At 43.3% G+C, this 24,537-nt stretch overlaps 1 protein-coding gene across 2 annotated transcripts; it reads left to right on the top strand.

Moving 5' to 3' along the window:
* The first annotated feature begins 3,212 nt into the window (after positions 1-3,212).
* On the top strand, positions 3,213-21,156 carry LOC123144443 (protein BONZAI 1). 2 transcript variants are annotated; one of them, XM_044563586.1, is made up of 16 exons: positions 3,213-3,524; positions 4,254-4,301; positions 16,012-16,157; positions 16,281-16,329; positions 16,863-16,919; positions 17,302-17,484; positions 17,631-17,753; positions 18,445-18,506; positions 18,739-18,844; positions 18,919-19,033; positions 19,138-19,214; positions 19,308-19,445; positions 19,686-19,850; positions 19,926-20,039; positions 20,224-20,320; positions 20,497-21,156. In XM_044563586.1, exons 1-16 carry the CDS (start codon positions 3,387-3,389, stop codon positions 20,589-20,591), a joined length of 1,713 nt encoding a protein of 570 aa, XP_044419521.1. In that variant the 5' UTR covers positions 3,213-3,386; the 3' UTR covers positions 20,592-21,156. The 2 variants fall into 2 exon arrangements, with proteins under 2 accessions (XP_044419521.1, XP_044419520.1); XM_044563585.1 differs by having other exon boundaries at positions 3,214-3,524; positions 17,631-17,765.
* Positions 21,157-24,537: the final 3,381 nt, after the last annotated feature.

Genomic DNA, 24,537 nt, shown 5'->3' with positions numbered 1-24,537 from the left:
TCGATGAAATGATTTGGTGTAAAGAAAAATTTTCCTGGAGCTAGGACTTGGTGAGGTGACCTCTCAATGCACCCAGAGGCTGCCTGATTTTTCTCAGAATTTTTGGAGAAGGATTTGAATGAATTTCATCAAATTTGGCAAATCTGGTCCAAACTTGCAGCAAGTATAGTTTGAAAAATTTGAACTGGAGACCAGTGGATCTTCATGGATCCTGGTTGAGGGTTCAAAGGACTAGGAAGGGAAAATGGTTTGGGGGCAAAAATCAAAGCAGAAAGAGTAGTTCCTTTGAAGACCTCCAAGGATCAAGATAGAAGGCATAAATTGTTTTTGATAAGCTATAAATGGAAAATAAATATATGGGGAGGTTCAACTTGCTGTAGTTGAGGTACATCATGATCCAAAGGTAGGGAAAGGTTTGTGGAAGAGGATTTGCACATAGGTCATGGCAAGAGAGATTTGTTGAAAGTGGAAAAAGATCATTCCAAAAGCTATAGGGCTTTTCAAAGGAATTGTCAAAAGACATTTTTCCAAGAGAGAAGTATTTTGGTTTGAGTCCAAATAAAAGGGAAGAACCTCCAAGACCAAAATCATGTCTTGGGTGAATCCAAATAAAAACTCTTGCCGATAAGAAAAATATCTTGAGAGGAAGGGTTCTTTTGAAGGAAAAATTTAAATCACCTCCCTCAAGTCAAATAATTTTTTTGAAAAATCCAAATAAAATTTTGGGTGTCACAAGTCTTCTCGCAAGGTTTGGGGATGATGACACAGAGCTTCAGAGATTTTCTTGTTTTGTTGATTGTGTCAGGGTGCTTTGCGTTTTTTGGGTTTATTATGTGTGTTAGAGCATCTCCAGCCGTTGTCCCCCAGGAGGCATAAAAATCGCCGCCTGGGGGCGAGCCGGGGGTCGAATCAGCTCTGGGGGTGGTTGGGCATCCAGCCGTCGCCCCCAGGCGCCGATATCGCCCAGTTTTCGGCCCACTTTCGACGAAAAATGGCCCGATATCGGCGAGAATCGGCCCATATTCGGCGTGGCTCGTCGTGGTTCGGCATTGAATTCTAACATAAATATTTTTTTATCACATAGTTCATCACAGAAAATCAAATAGTTCAACAAAATAGTGCAACAACAAATAGTTCAATACAAATTATATAGTTCAACAAATAAAAACTCATATTTCATCACACGTCGAGCTAGGCGTCGCCCTTGATCCTCCATAGGTGCTCCACCAGATCCTACTGTAGTTGATGATGCACCTGTGGGTCTCGGATCTCCTCACGCATATTGAGGTAGGCAGTCCAGGTTGCCGGTAGCTAGTGATCAACTTCGGCTAGAGGACCCTGCCTGTAGTATGGTTCAGTGTCAAACACTGGCTCTTCCTGCTCGCTCTCGATGATCATGTTGTGCAAGATGACACAGCAAGTCATGATCTCCCACATTTGATCTTTCGACCAGGTCTGAGCAGGGTACCGGACAACAACAAATCGAGATTGGACCACACCAAATACCCGCTCGACATCCTTCCTGCAAGCCTCCTGAACCTTGGCAAAGTGGGACTTCTTGCCTCCTGACACAGCGTTTGAGATATTCTTCACAAATGTAGACCATCTTGGATAGATGCCATCAGCTAGGTAGTACCCCTTGTTGTAGTGCCGCCCATTGACCTCGAAGTTCACCGGAGGAGAATGACCTTCAACAAGCTTGGCAAAGACAGGGGAGCACTGTATCACGTTGATGTCATTGTGAGTTCCTGGCATACCAAAGAAGGAGTGCCAAATCTAGAGGTCCTGTGTGGCCACCGCCTCAAGCACCACAATGCAACTGCCTTTGGCGCCTTTATACATCCCCTGGCAAGCAAATGGGCAGTTCTTCCATTTCCAATGCATGCAGTCGATGCTTCCAAGCATTCCAGGAAATCCTCTTGATGCATTCTGTGCTAGGATCCGAGCAGTGTCTTCCGCATTGGGTGTTCACAAGTATTGCGGTCCAAACACTGCCACCACTGCCCTGCAGAACTTGTAGAAACACTCAATGGTCGTGGACTCGACCATGCGCCCATAGTCGTCGAGTGAATCACCGGGAGCTCCGTATGCAAGCATCCTCATCGCTATCGTGCACTTCTGGATTGAGGTGAATCCAAGTTTGCTGATGCAATCCTTCTTGCACTTGAAGTAGCTCTCGAACTCCCGGATGGAATTCACAATCCCGAAGAAAAGCTTTTGGCTCATCCGATAACGGCGCCGAAACACTTTGTCGCCGTCAGTGGAGCGTCGACGAAGTAGTCGGAGTAGAGCATGAAGTAGCCTTCGAGACGATGCCGGTTCTTTGCTTTCATTCGCCCTGGCACCGAGCCACCTCGCCGCGGCTTTTCATTGCTCGCCTGCAGGCCGGCGAGGGCGGCGAGGACCATGAGATGTTCCTCTTCTTGAACGTCGGCATCGGCTTCCTCCTCCAGCAGCGCGGCGAGCGCCTCCTCGTCGTCTGAGTCCATTGCCGAGGCAGGCAAATCGCCAAACACCTTGCGGGCGCGGTGGGCGCGCACCCGCCGGGACACTGCCCCTCCGCGGCTGGAACGCCGGAAAAATCGCCCAGACGGTGGTGGAGAGGCTGCGTCGGCGAAACCTCTACTATTTTCCCGGCGGGGAATGGCCTATCTAGCGATGGTGTGCGGTGGGCGGCGCCGGGATCAGTCGGGTGGCGGCCAAGCTCGCGGGGTGTGGGAGGCGAATATGGACGGCAGACTTGACTTTTCACCTGACGGTGTGGGCCAGGCGTGCTTTTCCCTTGCGCCGGAGCCGCCCCCCCAGTGCACCGAGTTCGGCCTGCGATCGCGGGGCCCAAAAACGGGCCGAGCCGGCGGATTTGAGCGTCCTGGGGGCGCGACTAGGGTGTTTTTTTTATGCCGGCGCGAAAAAAGTCGCCTGGGGGCCTGTTGGGGGCGCGGCTGGAGATGCTCTTAGGGTGTGCTTGTATGGGTTAAAGACTTTGTATTAGTTTGTGATTTGAATATATTACAAGAATATGAATATATTACAAGAATATTTTCTGAAAAAAAAATGCATGCATGCTTGTTTCACGGAAGGGAGTTGGGATAGGATTCATTTCCAATCTAGTCGGACGTTAGTCACGTCCAAAAACATTTACTGATAAGCCGCCTTGAATGACTGAAACTGTCCGGACAACGTTTGAGAGGTCAACTAGGCGATCCGCGTTGAAGTTGCCATTAGCCGTCCGTTGTCCAAGTCTCCGCGTCGTCTCCACGACTCCACTTGCTGTAGTTGGTACTGCTGCTACCATCCCATTACCACGCGCCCCTTTCTCTCCCCGCCGAGATCGATACACGGATAGATCTCGCCTCGCCGGCGAAGCGGGAGAGGAGAAGGACGCCATGGGGAACTGCTGCTCTGACGAGATGGGCGCCGGCCGCCACTCCGTTGGCCCCGCCGCCTCCTCCGCCGATGCCGCTTCCGCCGTGGCTGATCGCTTCCTCCGCTCCCGCGGCGCCGGCGCGTCCACGCAGATCGAGGTACGGGGTCTAGGCACTGCTAGTCTGCTACATCTCTTGGTTCGACCTCGTTCGGTGGTGCTCTTGCCTGTGTATGGTGTGGGCTGAAGTGGTTTGTGCTTGGCGGGATCGGAATTCCCATTTGGCATAAGTCAGTTAATCCTACTCCACTAGCGCCCTTTTTTGGTGCCGTGTTCGCATTTTTGTTCTTGGGCGGGGGATTTCTGCAAAAAAAAAGATGTTATACCATTTGCGTTATGCAATCTACAAGCCTACACTGAATATGCTAGGGTAAATGCGATGAATATGATTTACGACAGACTTGTACTTGCACTCTGCAATTTTCTGATGTTCTAATCGAAGGCTTCACCAGTTTAAACCTACACTGAATGTTGCTATTGTGTTATGTAGGGTTGTCTATAATATACTGCATGGTGTACCTAAGGCCAGTGATAAACTGATAAGTGGGTCCCTACCTTGTTCGTGGGCTCCAGATTGGGATACTTTTAGCCATGGGGCAAAGCAGTAGATACATTTGTTTTAGTCATGTCATGGTATTTGGTATTGAATCCCGAACGTTCTTAAGTGTGTTTTGTGGGGGGTGGAGAAACATGTCTGTTTTTATGTGTTGTTTTGGTTTATTGCTTAATCCATCAATTGTAGCAGCAGAATTTCAATTTCTGAATTGATCGGACCTGTTAACTTTTGCTGTATTATTTAACTTTTGCTCTATGTGACATGTTGAAATAGTTATCTCTCTCCGCATCAAATTTGGGCGATCAAGAATATTTCTTCAAGGTACACTTCTCTTTTGTTGTTCTCGCAATTGTGATGTTGCCCTGTCTGAAATTCTATTGTCATTGGCATCTCAATGTGTTGCTATGACATATCACATGTTGAATATTTGAAATGATTCGCTACTAAGTACCACTTGTATTCCATCTCTGGTTAGTTACATAGTAGGATATTGTATATCCACAACTGCAAATGTGCGCAAGTGCAACAATAAATTTACACTTGCAATTACATCGTACCATTGAAAGGGATGAAACGGTTTATTTGCCACTGCTAGCCTCAGTTTTCAAGAAAATGTTGAATTTATCCTCAAGGTGGAAAATGCTGACTTGTGGTAATAAAAGGACATGCCCAAGTATGACAATTAGCATCTTAAAGAACAGAGCTAGATGTACTTCATGGGTGAAGTGTAAATCCTCAAAATTTTAGCGTAAGTATGTTGATGTAGGGTGGAACCCTAATGGCCGATCTTTCACGAATTGGAGGATTCCTCGAAGAACACGAGGAAGAACGGGGAGAAATCACAAGAGGAACACTCACGAACAAATCCAATCACACATCCACTAGACTAACAAACACATGGATCCACAAGGTACATGAACAATCAAAGGGAAAGATACAAGGTAGAGTTCATCCCAAATCCAAAGGAGATGGGGTCTTGATGATCTAGATAGATCCTTCCCACAAGGGGGTCTTGAATCCCTCGGGATCTTCTCACATGCTCACATGGAGGTCTTGAACTCCATGGGAGTGGTCTCTCTCTCTCTCTCTCAAGAAGAGAAGGTAAGGAGCAAAGCTCAACTAAGATGAGCTATCATATTGCTAACCCTAGAAAGGAGGTGGAGGAGGTCTATTTATAGTCTAAGTCACGAAGGGGTAAGTGAGGGGGCGAAATGGGTACATGGGAGCTCAACTAAGATGACCTATCATATTGCTAACCCTAGAAAGGAGGTGGAGGAGGTCTATTTATAGTCTAAGTCACGAAGGGGTAAGTGAGGGGGCGAAATGGGTACATGGGCCTCGGCCCAAGTCACGCACGCAGGCATGGTCCGGATGATCCGAGAGGTGGTCCGGATGATTCGGGCGTCGGGGTCCGGATGATCCGGCTACGTCCGGGCTCGTGCTGTTATCTTCAGGCGCGTAGCCGGATCGTCCGGGCCATGGGCCGGATCATCCAGGCGTCGGCCAGATCGTCCGGGAGGGGATCCAGATGATCCGGGCAAGTGCAGACTTGTCTGTTCTTCGGTCTTCTTCTGTCTTCTCTTCCATGCTTCCCTCGCGGATGGTGTAGTCGTACACATGCGCTTGCACTCCTTCTCATTAATGGTGAAGCTTCGGTAATACCTATGCATGCACACGAGAGGAGTGTCAAGTAGTATACCATCCTCGAAGGGGTCAAGTGAACACATGTAAAGGAGATGATTCACCTTTATGTATGTGAAGTAGAGGTCGCACGTGTCACTTGCCAAACGGAAACTTGACATGGTGATGTCCGTAGGATGCTCCACATCATTCCCTTCCCCTTAGGAAAGATCCGACCTCGGATCAAAAACCAAATCACCATGGGAAAGAGATGACGTTGCCGTGTAGAAGTGGACGATCACCAAGTGGACGTCATCTTGAAGCTCGAAATAGGCACTCTCCAATGTCGCACCGTCTTGGGATTCCTTCAAAAGGAGCAAGGACGACAAACACTTGGAAAAACAAATGTGGTTAGCGTTAGTGCAAAACCAAGCATTCAAGTGGTGATTCACCGAACAAGTGTCGTCATCAAGCATAGCATATGGTGTGACATAGGATTGTGTCATGGCATATAAGCACATAATGTGAGCAAAATCAAGGTCATCATGGAAACAAGCATGTAAACTGAGGTAGCGATGCAAATATGTGCGACAAGAGAATAAGCATCTACCTCAAGTTCATAGCAAGCATGCATAAAACGCTCAACAAATGGTCTATGGTATGCATGTGAATCATTCACAACACCAAAGAAAATGAAGTGTCCAAACACATGGGGCAAGACAATCCAAGCATAATGTGCATATGCTGTAGTGAAGATAGTGTGGCACTCAACGCAATGGAAAGAGAAAGTGTTCATCATGTGTGAGGCAATCAAGTCTAGCATGTGATAATCAATGGGGCATGGCATATGTGAACATATGATAGGAGCAAGTAATCCACAAGTCGGATGCAGCACACAAGGCATATATATCATGAGACATGGAAAGGTGAAAATGATAAGTCGTAGCAAGATCTCTAACATGTGCGCAATCAAGTGGTCCAAGATGACCAAGAAGTCTCATGGTGCAAGCAACACAAGTAGTATGATCCACAATATCCATGCTCAAGAAGGATGTCACCTTGAAAGCGTGTCCTTGTGCGTCCTTCACAATGCCGAAGCACAAGCAAATGCGGTGTAGAAGCAAGTCGTGGTAGAATGTATGAGGCTTGCTCTCAATAGTTCGAATGGTCTAACTCATGTGAAGTAGAAATTGACATGAAGTCCAAGTATCCTACACATGCACAAAACAAAGCAAAGAACATACGCGCATGGTAGATAAACACATCATCCATCATGATGGTTCTTTTCTCTTGCACATAACCATTAGTAGTAAAAGTGCATGCATAATATGATGCAACAATCTTAATGTTCATGGCACTAGGCATATAGTGCAAAGAGAGAAGACAAGCATGCTTCACAAGAAATATGTCAAAATCTCCAAATATATGGTAGATAGCTATGGGGGCTATCTCATTAGCAAGACTAATAGCATTGTTGCACTCAATACATGAAAAATCATCTAGCATGAAAGAGGCAACATATGGAGATATATGACAAGAAGCAATATGAATCATGTGCAAAGCATGACAATAGTCTATCAACCGCATGAATTGAGCAAGTATGAATCATGGGTGATGCACTACACAAAGCAAGCATATCAATCATGTCGTGCAAACTAGTGGAGTGAAGATGCAACACACTAGGGCAAATCATGACAATCATGTCATGTGAGCAAATAGTAGGCATAGGCAATGCACATGACATATAGCAAGCACGGACACAAATCAATATCGAAGTATCATCATAGGCATGGGGTACAAAGCAAACATGGCAATAACAAGCAATATCTCCACCAAGCTTGCAAATACACATACGAGCACTAGAATCATGAATCATGTGAGATGCAAAGCATGGGTAGCCAAAGCATGTCATCCAAATGGAAATGAGCATACATGCAAAGTGAACATGGAAGATGGGCAATATGTAATGGACAATAACCCATAACCATGTGAGGCCATATAGAAGAAATGCACGAAGTTCTTCCGCAATGGAAACGGTGTGAAAAACAATCCATGGGATCCCAAGTCATCGTTGCTCTCAAGAGCTCGTTTCGTCAACTCATGGGATTGCAAGGTTGATGAATATGTGTGATGACCTACACAAAAGAGACACAAACCAAAAAAGTGTGTGCGTGGTGAATGACACATCATCCATCATGATGTGTATGTGCACGTGTGAGTTAGCACAAAATAAGCAATGCTCAAAGAAATTTGAGGCATGGTATAGGAACATGTCATCCATCATGCAAGAATAGTTGTTATGTATAACAAAATGTGGACACAAATAGAGCGTGCAAGTATATGGCACAACAATAGCATTTTTATTCATGGAGAGCATATGGTGCACACAATTATTGAGATCCTGCAATGGATGGGATGGATCAAAATGTCCTAACATGTATGAGGAAACTATGGGGTTCTCATGAGCAATAGCGGAAGCATAACATGGAGAAAATTGACAACATGGCAAACAATGCATTTCCGAAGCTAGGTGGTCATGTCATGGCATATGATTGAAATGATGCAAAGGGAGCATACCAATATCATCGCAAGAGAAACAAATGTCAATAACCATGGGCTTGTCATCTATGCCATATGTGCAAATTGGGTTTATTTTGATGGCATATGCATAGTTACTACGATGAGATTGCAAATATGACATATGGTTGATCTCAAGCATAGCATATGACACGTCAAGCGGATTGTCAAACATGATGTGACCGAGAGAATTATCACAAGAAATCCTATGCAACATGGCATCTCAACTAATAGACTCCACATGGCAATCATCAAACTCATCATAAATGGGTAAATCATGGCATGGGGAAGTCGAACTAGCATGAAGCATGGCAATAGGTGGATCAACATCATGCAAGCAATCAATGTCGAGAATGTCCACTAGTGGGACAAGAGCATCACCTTCACCTATGTTACCTTTCTCATTCCACTCATGTGGTGTAGGTGAAGTGGTAAAGACCAAATCGTGGTCATCATCTTCATCTTGATGGAACCATGTGGAGGTGCATCATAGTCCACCATGGCCATCGTCTTGTCCAAAGGAAGGACGAAGTCGTCGAGGATCGGGGCGTCATTGTATATGGGACCTAGCACCAAATGAGAAGACACAATAGAGGTAGTGGTTAAGTCGTTATAAGTGCAAATGGCCTCACAAGACCTATCAACTATCTCACTCTCTCTATGTGGTGGCTCACTCACTCCCTCAAAATAGGTGCACTCAAAGTCACATATGGTGGAGTCACTCATCTCACTCAAGTGGTGGGGGTTGTGGCTCTCCTCACATGGGAATTGTGGCATCTCATCATATATGGGGCTAGTGGTGAAGTCACTCTCACTCTCAATATGGTGGCACAAGTCTCTCAACTTATCATCATAGGCCGCCATGGTTGAAGGGAAAATCCCGTGCTCAACCATCTTGTCACTGTCGCCATGGATGAAGGCCGAAGATGGAAGCATCATCCTTGCTCGCCACTATGTTGCTGGCTTCCAAAGCATGTTCCATGAGAGGCTCCGTAGTCGTAGTCGTCGCCGCACCGTCTTAAAAAAGAGTTGTGGTAGACTCGGCATCGTCAATGCCACAGAGGGATGGCGGTGAAGTCGAACTTGGGAGCGTCATCTTGGAGCTCGTCGGGGTTGGACATCTTGGTGGTACTATCCTCATGCTCGTTGTCGTGGAGCTTGGTCGCCACGATGTGTGCTTCGGGTGGAGAAGCCTTGGCCTTCATGAGCTCTTGTTGCGCCTTGAGAGCACCAATATAGACGTCGTCGAGAGAATCAAGCTCGTCGTTGTTGTTGTAGACCGACGTAGATGTGCTTTGCCTATCCATCACAAGACTCGAGCAAAAGTGAGTAGGAAATGAGATAAACAATACCAATATACCTTTTCCCAAAGTTGAGGATGTATCCCGTATCACTCAACGTGAAATGACAGAATAGCGGAATTAGTACTGGACTTGTTCACTCGCACCTACGAAGTAAAGCTTATCGAGTGGCTTGGTTAGGACAAGTGGCACAAAATTCAAGCAAGTGTAAGTCAATTAAATCGATAATGTTGAGAAAGATTCACAAAATTGCAATGTAAAGCAAATAGATCAATAGCTATGGTGGCACAAAGGAACACACACACGGATAGATAAGTGGGATCCGTGCAACCAAGGAATGAGCACAAAATGTGTTGCCATGCAAAAAGCTCTGTTGCACGGATACTAGAGTGACAATAGCTCGATTGCTCAAATGGGTTAGATACGCTTGTCCACCAACCTATGTGAGAAACCGTGCCGTCTTCAATCCCAAGTATGCTATGTATGGATGCTCCAAGATGATATACTATGCAAAATGGCTCAATGCTATTTCTATTGCTTACAAGCTCTTTTTATCTCCTCTTTTGTTTAAAAGCTTTTTCCTCTTTTTTTTTCTTTTTTTTTGTATGCTTTTTCTACTATGCTTGATGCTCGAGCCAATATATGAGACAAGTATGTAAGATATGCACGGGAGAGACTTAATGGCACAATGATGATAGCAAGATGATTGCACGCTAAAACTAGCTATGCGGCGTAAGCGTATCACTACGGTGCACAATGAGCGTGCCCCGACAATTCTCAACTCGCTAGTCTCGGTGGGAAAGATACGCAATAGGCTCGGGGCTATCAATGCAATGGCAAGGAAATGTACAATGATGTCGCTGGAGTTACCGTCGGTGGTTTCTCGTTTGTAAGCAAGGATGGATGATGATGAAGTGGACAATGTCGATGGAGTCCGTGGAGAAAATGAGTGGCGATGTCGAACCGTTCCTAATTAGCCGAAACACCATAGGAAACGGGAAAACCACAACTCAGAATCTCAAATGTCAAATGGTGGTAGCGGAAAGCGGTGCTGGTGTTGAAGTTGGCAATGCGGAAGTTGAGGTAGTGGTTAATGAAGAAGTAACCGTCCCTAAGTAGCCTAAACACCTTAGGAGACTCAAATCACAACTCAAACAACCACAAATGCAATGGGGATCAAAATGGGTTACGTTGCAGAAGGCTATGGTGGTTTTGCGGATGTTATGGTGGAGGGCCTAGGCAAAGATGCCAAAATGTCAAAATTTTAATGGAGTCAAATGATGGTGGTAGTATTTTCGTGGGATGGGGGATGTCAATAGCTATGAAACGAGCTAAAGAACATCGAAGTCGGACTCCGGATGAATTAGTTATGACCGAAACAATATTTCAGCTGCGTCAGTTTCGGGGTTGCCCGGGCATCCGGGAGTAAGTCCGGATGATCCGGGTTCGTCAACTCGGGTACTGATTTTTGGGTGCGTGGGTTAGCCGGACGTCTAGAAGAGGGTCCAACTGATCCGGGTGATGTTCGCATGATCTGGGAGCACATCCGGATGATCCGGGCAGGTCAAACTGCTCGGGATTTCCTCTCGGGGACGCGATTTGGGCGGAAATTTTTGATTTTGGAGGGTCAAAATTGATGTGAAAAGATTTTCTTTGGAGGGATTTCATGGCGGGGAGGTGGGGAAAGCCTAGATCCACTTGCTAAACAACAAAATCGTGGATCAAACACAACAAAATCTCACAAGAACCAACAAAATGCAAAAAATTTGGTGAGGCTATTTTCTGGTGGGGATTTTTGAAATTGGGCAAGAAAACGAAGGAGAGGACTCCAAATTCGTGATCAACGTGGCTCATGATACCAAGATGATGTAGGGTGGAACCCTAATGGCCGATCTTTCACGAATTGGAGGATTCCTCGAAGAACACGAGGAAGAACGGGGAGAAATCACAAGAGGAACACTCACGAACAAATCCAATCACACATCCACTAGACTAACAAACACATGGATCCACAAGGTACATGAACAATCAAAGGGAAAGATACAAGGTAGAGTTCATCCCAAATCCAAAGGAGATGGGGTCTTGATGATCTAGATAGATCCTTCCCACAAGGGGGTCTTGAATCCCTCGGGATCTTCTCACATGCTCTTATGGAGGTCTTGAACTCCATGGGAGTGGTCTCTCTCTCAAGAAGAGAAGGTAAGGAGCAAAGCTCAACTAAGATGAGTTATCATATTGCTAACCCTAGAAAGGAGGTGGAGGAGGTCTATTTATAGTCTAAGCCACGAGGGGGTAAGTGAGGGGGCGAAATGGGTACACGGGCCTTGGCCCAAGTCATGCACGCAGGCATGGTCTGGATGATCCGAGAGGTAGTTCGGATGATCCAGGCGTCGAGGGTCCGGATGATCCGGATGGGGGTTCGGATGATCTGGCTTCGTCCGGGCTCGTGCTGTTGTCTTCGGGCGTGTAGCCGGATCGTCCGGGCCAGGGGCTGATGATCCGGGCAGGTGCAGACTTGTCTATTGTTCGGTCTTCTTCCGTCTTCTCTTCCATGCTTCCCTCGCGGATGGTGTAGTCGTACACATGCGCTTGCACTCCCTTTCGTTAATGGTGAAGCTCCGGTAATACCTATGCATGCACACGAGAGGAGTGTCAAGTAGTATACCATCCTCGAAGGGGTCAAGTGAACACGTGTAAAGGTGATGATTCACCTTTATGTATGTGAAGTAGAGGTCGCACGTGTCACTTGCCAAACTGACTCTTGACATGGTGATGTCCGTAGGATGCTCCGCATCATATGTCCATCTGTGCCCTGTACAAAAGTAGGAAATAATGGAGGGTTCAACACAACAACTGTGTCTACACATTTTTTTTCATGCATCACATAGATGTACATACTTTTCGCGCAAAATATGCAGCTGCACACATGACACATTATTGCACTATGCATATCTTGGGAATTTTCAATTTTTTTTTTGAAATTTTGAGAGCAGTATGGTCAGGAAGGGTTTATTTGATTTGTTGGATTTTTGGAGAATTTTCATAGGATTTCTTCCTACGGGATTTCTTCTTATGTATGCCATTCGTTTCATAGGAATGTGGGTACTAGATTTCTTAGGATTGTGTCCATATTGGGTCAGTTCCCAAGGATTCTTAGTATTAGGTACGACCTTATGGAAAATTCCTAAGAATTAGAGTTAATCTTTTACCTTTTCTAGTCCTTTGATTTGGAATCCTGCAAACAGAATGAGCCGTAAGCCTGGACCATGGTCAAACTTGTTTGCGCAGGTCGAGTGTTCAACATTAACTATTTCACCTGTTTACAGTGTTAACATAGAAATCGCACTGATTATAGTGGCAACTTTACAAGGAAAACCTGGTGATCTAACAACAAATGTATGTAAAACTTAAGGTACAGATTTAGTCAAGCTCGTTCACCTGTCACCAGAATTAAAAAAAAAACTATCCTCCATGTTTTCAGTGTTACCAGAGCAATTACATCACTTCCAAGATCCAATGGTAATTTATACTACCAGCAAACACTAGTGGTATATGTACAATTCCCCTAATAAAATAAGGTGAAATTATTAGACCTTTTACAAACCCATGTGATATTTAGATGATAGAATATAGAGAAGAGTGACATGTTACTTATAAGCAGCCTTTAACAAAGCAACACTGCACTGCTTAGAGATATCACTTAATGCTAGCCCGCTCTTCAAAGAAAATACATAGCCCCCCAAATATCAAGTTCTTTAAGTTTCCTTCATATGCTGCTATAGTTATGTGTCTATACAGATCCCTTTAGGAGGAGCATTGGGCAAAGTTCGCATGTATATTGAAGAATGCTATTGTCATGTGGGGCATCCCGTATAGGCTTAGGGGGAAGCCAGCGAGCCAGGTTAGGGCTGGCAGCCGATCTAATCAGGGATTTGATCCTAGTTAATTAAAGGAAGTAATAATCACTTTTGGAGGGTCCTAGTTGTGTACTTATAGGAATCAGCGGTCACTATTAGGAAAGCATAAAAGAAATTTTACCGTTACCTAACCTCGCTGTTCCCGTGAGGCCGCAATACCTCCAGGTTACGGTATAGTCCTGCGCAACTAGGGCTCTTGCAATTTGATATCAGCCTCCATGTCTGGTCCAGGGGAAAAGGCTGACCCTACCGGATGCCGCTGCACCCTGGGTACAAGACACAACGGTCTCCGACGAAGCCCTGAGAATCAGGGGCAAAGCAGTGATGCCTCCTCCACCTCGGTCCATGGCATGTCGCTTGGGTCATGCTTTTTTTTACACCGCCACCAACCTCTATGGGCTTCGCTATAACCCTTAAGTCAAATGTAGTACCTTAAGTAGTGAACCGGAATGGGTAGCAAACAAAATTGGCATTGATAACCAACTGATCTGGATGCCCTATCTAGTACCTATCTTGTTCTGACTTCTCAGCAATCATTCTCACCATGCACACATGCTAATCTGTTGGAAAACGTCAAGTCTTGTTGTGAACCTTTGACAGTGGGATAACTACTGTGCTGAAGATAGCCAGATGGCATGGCTGCGAGGGATTGGGTAGACGTAGGTTTAGAGAGAATAGCTTGGGAGAATAAATTGATCATTCTTGCTTGCCTCAAACATTGATACATCTCATCCTTGTATGCTCCCTCCTTTCCAAAATAAGTGAAGTTCTAGGTTTGTCCTAAGTCCAACTTGTATAAGTATAGAAAAATGTGCAAGTTAAGGGGCAGGGGAAACAAGTTTGACTTAGGACAAACTTAGAACTTCCATGATTTTGGAACATAGGGAGTAATGGATGCTCAGGCCCTTGACCTTTCATAATACAATTAGACATAGATCTTTCCTTATACAATTGGACTCTTTTCTAATCCTATACTTTCCTAATGGACTCTTAGGGTACTTCTCTCTCATGGACTCCTCCCACGCTGCCATTCTTGCCTTGATACTGTGGACACATGTTCACAATACACCCCTCCAGGACAAGCAGCTTGTCCTCAAGTTGCATGGTGGCGGCCAGGGCTGAAGTCCTTCATAGCCCCGTATTGATGTGATACTTTGACTCCAGCTCCAGATTTTGCTAGAGCTCTTCCCTAATTCTCTCAAGTACAACTTGTATATCTCTAGGTCAACCTGATTTCCAGCTTCTAGAGATACAGATTTCATGTACAACATGCCTGCAATTTCCAGCATAGACTCCTTGGATGTTGATTCTCTTGATGCAAAACAAGGAAACTGCGACCACCATTAAAGGAATTCCTTGATTTTTCTGTTTCGTTTAAGTCCACACAAAAATCTTTCCAGTGGAGAACCTCTGTCCGAGATCCTCTCCTAAGAATATTTGGGATGTCCCTTGTTATGTCACTGGCTTTCAGTTGGCAATAGGATTCTTTCCGCTTCCACATTTGAGGCTAGGCTATCACTTAACCACCATCTTTGCCAATTTTAACGCAAAATCAACACTTTAGGGGCAGGGCTGTAACACACCACACACGAGGTATTTCCAGCCAGCTGCCTCAGTCCTACCACTGAAGAGGATTTTGCTGATGATGTTACGCGTGGTTGTGCACCTGGTTGCTCTGTTGTCGCTCCTCTATCTGCATCTGAAGCTGTTGCATCTGGATGTCTCGTAGTAACTGTCGCCGCTGCTTCTTCGTGCGCCTCTGACGCTTTTTGTCGAATCACTGTTGCTGCGTCAACTTCCGGCTGCACGAACGATGTTGCTACCATGCTCACTATGCTTGCTGCTGAAGCCATTGCTATCCATCTCTTTTCTGTATCAGTCTCAAGTATGCGAATCTTGAATTCGTCAAAAGTAGATCAGATGGAGGCCTTGAACTGTTCCATGAAAGAGTTGGCACCAGGGGTCTGTTTGGATTTGAGCCAACACCTGCCCAGCCGAATAATTGGCGTTGACTTCCAGCTGTCCGTCTGTTTGGATGGGAGCCAATTTTCTGGCTTGCCCAGGCTATGTCGGTGGCTGCAGCTCAATTTCGCGCCAATTTGTTGGCGAGAAGCTGGCGGCGAAAACGTCTGCCAATAAATTGGCGTAGCTAGCAGAGGCCGAATCCAAACAGCCCCTAGAAGCCATGGTGGTCGGCTTGATACCAAATGTTGTGAACCTTGATTCACAAAGGGATAACTACTGGGCCGAAGATACCCAGCTGGCATGGCTGCGAGGGATTGGGTAGACATAGGTTTAGAGGACAGAATAACTTGGGAGAATAGATTGATTGTTCTTGCTTGCCTCCAATGTGAATGCATATGTCATCCTTATATATGCTGAGGCCCTTGACCTCTCCTAATACAACTAGACTTAGATATTTCCTTATACAATTGGACTCTTTCTTAATCCTATACTTTACTAGCGGACTCTTAGGATACTTCTCTCTCATGGACTCCTCCCATGCTGCCACTCTTGCCTTGATACTGTGGACCCATGTCCAGAACAAATCTATTCTATCATATTATCTCATCCAACTTTGTGTTACACTTCTCAATCTCCCTCTCTCTTTCGCAGAGCAATCCCATAGTCGTTGTGTATTCGAGCAATGACGGAGCACTTGAAGAAATTGGGCGCACTGAAGTTATTGTAAATTCATCGAGCCCGTCATGGAATGCAAAGATCATTTTGCAATACCAGTTTGAAGTTCTTCAGCCATTGGTGTAAGATTCTAGTGTTCACTAAATCACTTCAATTCTCCCTTGTTTCTATCTTAGACTACAAGTGTTAAGAATGAATTTTACATCTTGTCGATCCTCGGTTATAACAGATATATTTCCTCACAGGTTTCATATTTATGATATTGATCCGCAGTTTCATGAAGTTGGTGAAAAGGTAATTATGTTTTGTCATTGTTTTCATTTTTCTTCTCAAAATACTCGTACCGATGATTTTCTGCTAGAGAAAGCCTTCGATGTGAAAGTCCACATTTCATGACAACTTTACTTTTTTGCACTGTCCCAAATTGGATTATGTAGCTGTAGGTTTAGTTAATTTTTATTTATAATGGTGTAAATTATACAAAAAGAAATATTTGATTGTTCCGTGGTTTTTAGTCTGTTGGTTACTGAAGTTCTCTAGAAACCACAGAGTATCTTAAAATTGTGATTCTGCGTAGATTTCCCAAAGTAGAAGAAAGATATCTGTACTATGTTCTTATAACTGTCAGTTCATTTTATTTGTTTCTTCACTTTATTCCTTTTTTTCTACCATTTCTTTTTGCTGATATGAACAACCCTAATCTACATTCCATTGCACACACTAGTTTCGGCAAGGATACTGGCAGATATGATATCTTGGAAAGTCTTCTCTCATTCCTCCTTTCATCTGTCATTACAATTCTAATGTTAGCCTGCCCTGAAATGCAGATGCTTAAACTGGAGGAGCAACAGTTTCTTGGAGAAGCCATCTGTAATTTATCCGACGTATGTTTACTATGGTTAAATCATTGCTGCTTTTCGTGGCTATTGTTTCTTTCCTTGACTAAATACTTAAGTGCACAAAACATACTTGTGTTGAGGAAAGAGTAACTATTTTGGACCTTCTGCAATGAATACGTCAAACTGTGCTGTAAAACTTAAAATAAGTGGTGAAGGGAGGAAAGGACAAAGTAAGAAATCCTGCTTGTATTAACCTGGTGGCCAAGTTTATCTTATCATCTGGATTTTCAGCTCTAGAACTGGTTGGTAGTTCCAGTTCCACGACATATTATCCTAGGTTCATCATAAACATACTGTTTTGTGGTTGCAAAGTAGTGTGGCCAGCACTTGCATATTTTGTTTCTTGAGATCAAAGTTGATTTTGTAGGTTATCACCAAACAGAATAGATTGTTCACCCTAAAGCTTGGTGTTTCTGAGCACAACTTACCAAATCCTAGTAAATTTGGTGAGTTAACTGTTCAGGCCGAAGAAAGTGCTGGTTCAAAAGCATTAATGGAAATGGTATTCCACTGTTCAGATCTTGAAATCAAGGATCTTCTTTCAAAAAGTGTAAGCTTATGTTTTCATCTTTTGCTGGGTACTTGTTTTACTGTTGTTGCACTTGCAATTTGGTGAATGGCTATCTATGCTTCGCATGTGGATTGTTGGTTGCAGAAGAAAATAGTTTTTCACTTTTCTAATCATGCTTATTACAGGATCCTTTCTTGCTAATATCCAGAATGTCAGAGAACGGAACACCTGTTCCAATTTGCAAGACAGAAGTAAGGAAGAATGATCTCAATCCTAAGTGGAAGCCAGTGATTATGAATCTCCAACAGGTCGGAAGTAAGGCATGAGATCTTTCCACTTCCATTTTCTTTTGTACTTTCTGTTTAGGGTGCAATCAGAGCTTATATATACGAACTTTCGTGCCCCTCGAGTCAGCATTACATATATGTTTATTTGAAGTTTTGAACCACTAGCTGGTGCTGTTAGTTCTCTGCAAGCGCATGGGCAGTGACAAGGACCGGCTTGACAAGTTCAGGAAACTCAGAAAATTCAGAAGATTCAAAACTCACTTAGATTAGCTACAGGAGTTCTTGCCGGCATGCGAACAGCGGCGGCTTAGGGGGAAACCCTAGCAAAATAACATGCCCTTACCACCCTAAATCTAGGCTTATGTAGTCGGAAGGTCGCATGTGAAAAGTAAAGCAACAAAAGGTAAAAGAAGACGGTAGAAGGGCGCAGAGCTTGACAACGACGAGTAGCCCAAAACTGTAATTTAAATGGAGTTGTCCAATGTGGAATCGATGGCTGAGCTTCACTGGAGCATGCATGAAGCGGTAAGTTAGGTAGCCAGCCTTAGATCTTCATCAGCCGGCCCCCTTTGAAAGATAACGCTTCGACAGGCATCACAGGCGGCTGCTCTAAAATGAATAAAGAAAAAATCCACTTTCTTTGTTGCCTAATGGCTTTTGTATGTGTCTAATCCCTCTGTATTTCTTTTCTCGTGGCTGTATTATGTTTCAGGAGAATCCCCTCATGATAGAATGCTTCAACTTCAGTAGCAATGGCAAACATGACCTAGTTGGGTAATTGTCCCCTTTTGTAACTCAACATGCTACCTGCACTCGCTTTTGTTGTTTATTACTCCCTCTGTCCCAAAATATAAGAACGTTTTTGACACTATGCTAGTGTAAAAACCATTCTTATATTTTGGGACGGAGGGAGTAGTTGTTAGCATGTAATGGTGCCTTATAGCCTATGCCATTAATTCTCAAATTCATGTTCTTTTCTGATTAGATACCCTTTGTAATTTGACAGCAAGATAGTAAAATCAGTCGCCGAATTGGAAAACATGTACCATAGTGGGAATGGTGAAAATTTCTTTGTTCCTGCCAGCAATGCACATGATTGTCATAGTAAGGAGGTAATATTTTTCTTCTTCTGTAGAACCTCTGCAACTGTTATACTGTATTAACCGAATTTTATTCTGACATGCAGGTATTGAAGAGCCAGGTATATGTGGAGAAATATCTTGAGAATAGTAGACATACTTTTATCGATTATATTTCTGCTGGGTGTCAATTGAATTTGATGGTAGCCATCGACTACACAGGTATGCACGGATGTGCTACTGCAAGCTGGCCTTGCTCAATTCTCATTCACTAGTTTGTAACAGCACGTTTCCTATTTTTTACTGTCAATGTTTATGCTTTATAGCTTCAAATGGAAACCCTCGGCTTCCAGATTCCTTGCATTATATTGACCCCTCCGGACGGCCAAATGCATATCAAAGAGTGGGCAACTGATTTATCATTCTAGTTTTGTATTCTGGTGAACCTTTGAGCACAGATTGATATTAGGTTCTTCCATTGCTGTTTTTGTGGCAGGTAATACTGGAGATTGGAGATATACTACAGTACTATGACCCAGCTAAGCGTATCCCCTCTTGGGGCTATGGAGCAAGACCTATTGACGGTCCTGTTTCACACTGTTTCAACTTAAATGGCAGCACTTATCAGCCTGAGGTATTTTACATTATTTCCAACATTTGAATGGAGTATCGTCTTCAGATGAAGAATTTGTGTGCTTTCTCTGGAAAGCTAATTGAGAATCCGCTTTTTCACCCATCTTAGTTAAGTTTAGTAAACTTGTTTGTATTTGCAAAATGAATGAACCCTTGTGCCGCATTCTCCTCTCTTTTTTGGGTGGCTTCTTAAGGTTTAAGCTTCCATTTATTCATAGCCTACCCATATAATCTTCCTCAGGTTGAGGGAATACAGGGAATTATGTCAGCTTATATCAGTGCGCTACGCAATGTGTCATTGGCTGGTCCTACACTCTTTGGTCCTCTACTTAGCACCGCTACAGCAATAGCAAGCCAATCCCTTACAAGCAACCAACAGAAATACTTTATTCTGTTAATAGTGACGGTATGTAATACCTCTAGGCCCATCTTTAAAAACTGCACCATGTTTTTCGTTCTTACCCGTTAATCTTTTGTCCAGGATGGTGTAGTGACTGATTTTCAGGAGACTATTGATGCAATCATAAAGGCATCCGATTTTCCTTTGTCCATCATTGTTGTTGGAGTTGGTGGGGCTGACTTCAAGGAAATGGAGGTAATGGGGCTGGACAAGTTTTCCCAGTTTTATTTGTGTAAAGTCATTTGTATATTTCCTTTTAGACATAAAAGTGGAATGCTAAAGTAACAGTTCTGTACCAATTAGAAGGGTCTACTAATGACATAACCCTAATCACTGAAAAGTGGATAAAATCAGACGACAATATTCTTTCACTGTGCAGTTTCTGGATCCAAATAAAGGGGGAAGATTGGAAAGCTCAACGGGGAGAGTTGCATCAAGGGATGTGATACAGTTCGCCCCAATGAAAGATGTGCATGGTATGTGTTTTAGTAATGCTGTGTTCGATGTAATTTTGGCATTAGAGGACAAATCATTCTGTTTTCATGTATCTTGCCATCTGTATAATATTTGTTCGCTGTCTCCTGCATATGATTTTGCTTTCCTGACCTTCACTTAGAAAGTAAAGGAATGTGATAATCCATCGTATTTCCAGGTACCGGGATATCCATAGTTCAGTCACTTCTTGCTGAAGTACCTGGGCAGTTCATGACTTACATGAGAACTAGAGAAATTCAAGCAATTAGTTAATACAAGATTACATCTGGCGGCAAGTCTTTAGAAGATATCCTTCTAACGTTCTTTGTTACTACTATGATTTAGCGATTCAGCCACATCATTGTGCAAAATTTAAGCCTTGGCTGTGAAAAGAAGGAACAAGATGGATTCTGAAGATGTTGAAGACAAAAGAGATCGATCTCATGTGATTATAGCCTGGATCAAATATCAATGGCATATTCTCCATGCTGGTTGCTGCTTATCTGGAGATCCTAGCCTGGATCAAATATCATTTTTCATACTCTCCATGCTATTTTGTTGCTTGCCAAGTCTACCATGCCCATGCGGGTTCAGGGTGGTTTGTGTCGAGGCAAGAACTGCAAGGTACTGCAGCTTGAAGATTGTTGTTTCAGAAGACCCATCTAAAATTCTGATTTGTGTATGATCTGCATACAGGCTCAAACAAGATGTTCAATGTTTAGTTCCCGTTTTTGTTCTGGTTATGAGTTGAGATTCTACAAGCTCCGTTTGGTCCTGTTTGTATTGTAATATACTGTGTTAATATAGTTTGTGCCGTTTATTACCCTTGTGGACTTCAGCATTTCCTCATGTGTGTTCTAGTACTTGGCTGGAGTGTTGCTTGACAATAAATGAGGTCACTATGATATCAAGCTATGATACTATGCACCGTGGAGGTTGTAAGCATTGGTGATAGAGGCGGATGTTTTGATGAGAGGTAGCTATCGTTTTCGGTGAAAGTTGGCTTTGACGATCCGACAACGAACATGTGAAGACGTGCCTTAGTAATCGCTAAACCAACTTTGAGAGGTTATTGACCATGTCGCAGCATGATCAACGAGATCACAAGGGTCTATTTCCTGCACGCAAATGAAAAACAAGTAAGAAATTGATATTGCAATTTGAATATTGCGAATTTAAGAGAAAAGCTTTACTAATCAAGTGGGGTCGTTGAACACAAATGAAGGACGTGAGTTGCAGCTATGACGAATTTAATCTAAACAAAACCCAATTCTAAAATGACGCCCTATATAGGGAGACATGGGAATTTCATCCATCCTTGGCAAGATGGGGACTAAATTCTATCCTAAGTCGTTTTCCCCTATTAATACAGACTCTAAAAACATGCTACTAAGTGTATTTCAAAATTACATGGGCCTGGTGATGAGGACATCAATATCATTGTTACACCCACAGCCCCTGCTGCTATACATACTGGACCAATTACTAGAGCTCGCGCACGCCAATTAAATTATCAGGTACTTTTGTTTCTTAGTAATGATTCTAATGTTCATGAGAATATGATGCTGCCTAAATTGGATACATTTGTCTTGCTTACAAATGAAGGCCCTAGCTTGGACAAGAGGGATGAACATTGGAGCAAGATTAAGCATGGAGATGATGGCATGTGCAAGGGGAACAAGAACGGAGTTACAAGTGATGATTTCAGGACTTTGAAGCCACCATAATGAGTGCATGAAGCCTTGGACGAAATATACAAGGTGCCACTTCATAAATATCATCCAGAGGCTATTATAGGTGCTGGGTCACCTTATTTTTGGGCCAGGCCCATGTAATTTCAAAATAGTCAAGTATAGGCTGTTTTTAGAGTCCGTATGTGTGGGGAAACAAGAGTTAGGGTTGGTTTCGGACCCCTCCTTCAAGGGCCACGAAATTCCCCCCTCTTCCTCCATATATACAACCCTTAGGGCATCGTTTAGACTTTGAGTTTTGTTTAGATTAAAAGTTCGCCATAGCTGCAACTTCGCGTACTTCGTTTGTGTTCAACGACCAGATCAAGACGTCACAGAACCCCACCTTGATTAATAAAGCTTTCCTCTTATATTCGCAATATCTTGATTGTAAATCTTAGTTTCTTGATTGTTCTTCGTTTGCTTGCAGGAAATAGACCCTCGTGGTCAGGTTGATCATGCTCCGGTGTGGTCAATAACCTCTCGGAGTTGGTTTAGCGGTTGCTAAGTCGCGACATCCTTGCACGTTCGTAGCCGGATCGTCAAAGTCTACTCCATTAAAAACGATAGCCACCATCTCATCGAAAGACGGAACACCTTTGCCTCTATCACCTGGCCCAAAAATAAAGTGACGCAACACCTATATTAAACTATGGACGTAATTTATGAAAGGTCATCTTGTATATTTCGTCCACGTACTTGTATGTCATCATTGTGGCTCAAAAGTGCTGAAAACTCCACGAGAAACTCTATTCTTGTTCCCCTTGCGCGCGCCATCATCTCCATGCTTGATCATGCTCCAATGTTCATCCTTCTTGTCCATGATGGCCCTTCATTTGCAAGCAAAACAAACATTCAATTTAGGCAGCATCATATTCTCATGAACATTAGAATCGTTACCAAGATACAAAAGTACCTAGTAATTTAATTGGCATGCACGAGCTCTAGTAATTGGTCCAGTATGTGTAGCAGCAGGGATTGTGGGTGTAACTGTATTAGTGATGTCCTCATCATCCTCTCCTTGAATTGAAGTCGTCCTCGAGGAAACTCATATTCCTTACCTACATAAGACTTCAAATCTACAGTGTTAAAAGTGGGACTAACCCCAAAATTTGCAGGCAGCTCAAGTTTATACGCATTATCATTTATTTTCTCTAACGCCTTAAAAGGATCATCAAAACGTGGCATTAGTTTAGATTTGCGCAAATCAGGAAACCTATTTTTGCATAAATGTAACAAAACAAGATCTCCTGGTTCAAACACAATATGTCTTCTACCCTTATCGCCAGCAAGTTTGAATTTAGCATTCATGCTCTCAATGTTTTCCTTAGTTAACTCATGATTTTTTAAGATCAATTCAACACGTTGTTTAGCATCAAAATTAACCTTCTTGAAGATGGAAGAGCCAAGAAATCAATGGATGCACGAGGTAGGAAACCATACACAATTTTAAAAGGCACATTAATGCAGCAACCGATTATAAGAAAATTCAATACGAGGCAAGTATTCTTCCCAAATTTTCACGTTATTCTCCAAAACAGCCCTAAGCATAGTAGACAGTGTTCTATTGACTACTTCAGTTTGACCATCAGTTTGGGGCTGACATGTAGTACTAAAGAGCAGTTTAGTCGCCAACTTATCCCATAAACATCTCCAGACGTGGCTAAGTAATTTATTATCATGATCTGAAATAATTGTATTAGGCACACCATGCAAGCGAATAATTTCATGAAAGAACGAATCAACAACATTAGCAGCAACATCACTTTTATGACATGGTATAAAGTATGTCATTTTCAAAAATCTATCCACGACAACAAATATGTTATCCCCCCCTTCTTTGTTCGAGGTAAACCTAAAACAAAATCCATAGATATGTCCTTCCATGGAACACTAGGTACGGGCAACGACATATATAAACTATGAGGATTGAGTTGTGACTTAGCTTTTTGACATCTAGTCCAACGAGCAACAAAACGCCCAACATCCTATCTCATCTTTGGCCAAAAGAAATGTGTAGCAAGTACGTCCTCCGTCTTCTTCACGCCAAAGTGTCCCATTAATCCTCCTTCATGCGCCTCCTGCAAAAACAGACGAACGGAGCTAGCTGGAATGCATAGCTTGTTAGCACGTAACACAAATCCATCACTAATGACCAACTTGTTCCATGTTCTTCCTTCTTTACAGTTCTGCATCACATCTTTAAATCCAACATCATACACATATTGGTCTTTAATGGTCTCCATACCAAATATTTTAATGTCAAGTTGTGAAAGCACAGTATAACGACAAGACAAAGCATCGACAATAACATTTTCTTTCGCCCTTTTGTGTTTAATGACATAAGGGAAAGTCTCAATGAATTTAACCCATTTAGCATGTCTACTGTTCAGTTTTGCTTGACTTTTAGTGTGTTTCCAAGATTCATGATCAGAATGTTTAACAAATTCTTTGGGCCATAAATAATGTTGCCATGTTTCCAAAGTCCG

The sequence above is a fragment of the Triticum aestivum genome, chromosome 6D (genome assembly GCF_018294505.1).
Source record: "Triticum aestivum cultivar Chinese Spring chromosome 6D, IWGSC CS RefSeq v2.1, whole genome shotgun sequence".
Lineage (NCBI taxonomy): Eukaryota > Viridiplantae > Streptophyta > Magnoliopsida > Poales > Poaceae > Triticum > Triticum aestivum.
Note: the sequence above shows the minus strand (reverse complement) of the source record. Positions and strands in the feature narration are given on the sequence as shown.

What these genes read in the sequence shown, in the direction of transcription:
- LOC123144443 (XM_044563585.1), top strand. Translation starts at nt 3,387, where the DNA reads ATGGGGAACTGCTGCTCTGACGAGATGGGCGCCGGCCGCCACTCCGTT. An exon ending in GCGCGTCCACGCAGATCGAG is followed by an intron (nt 3,525 to 4,253) that starts GTACGGGGTCTA and finishes ATGTTGAAATAG; the next exon opens with TTATCTCTCTCCGCATCAAA. An exon ending in GCAGCACTTATCAGCCTGAG is followed by an intron (nt 19,446 to 19,685) that starts GTATTTTACATT and finishes AATCTTCCTCAG; the next exon opens with GTTGAGGGAATACAGGGAAT.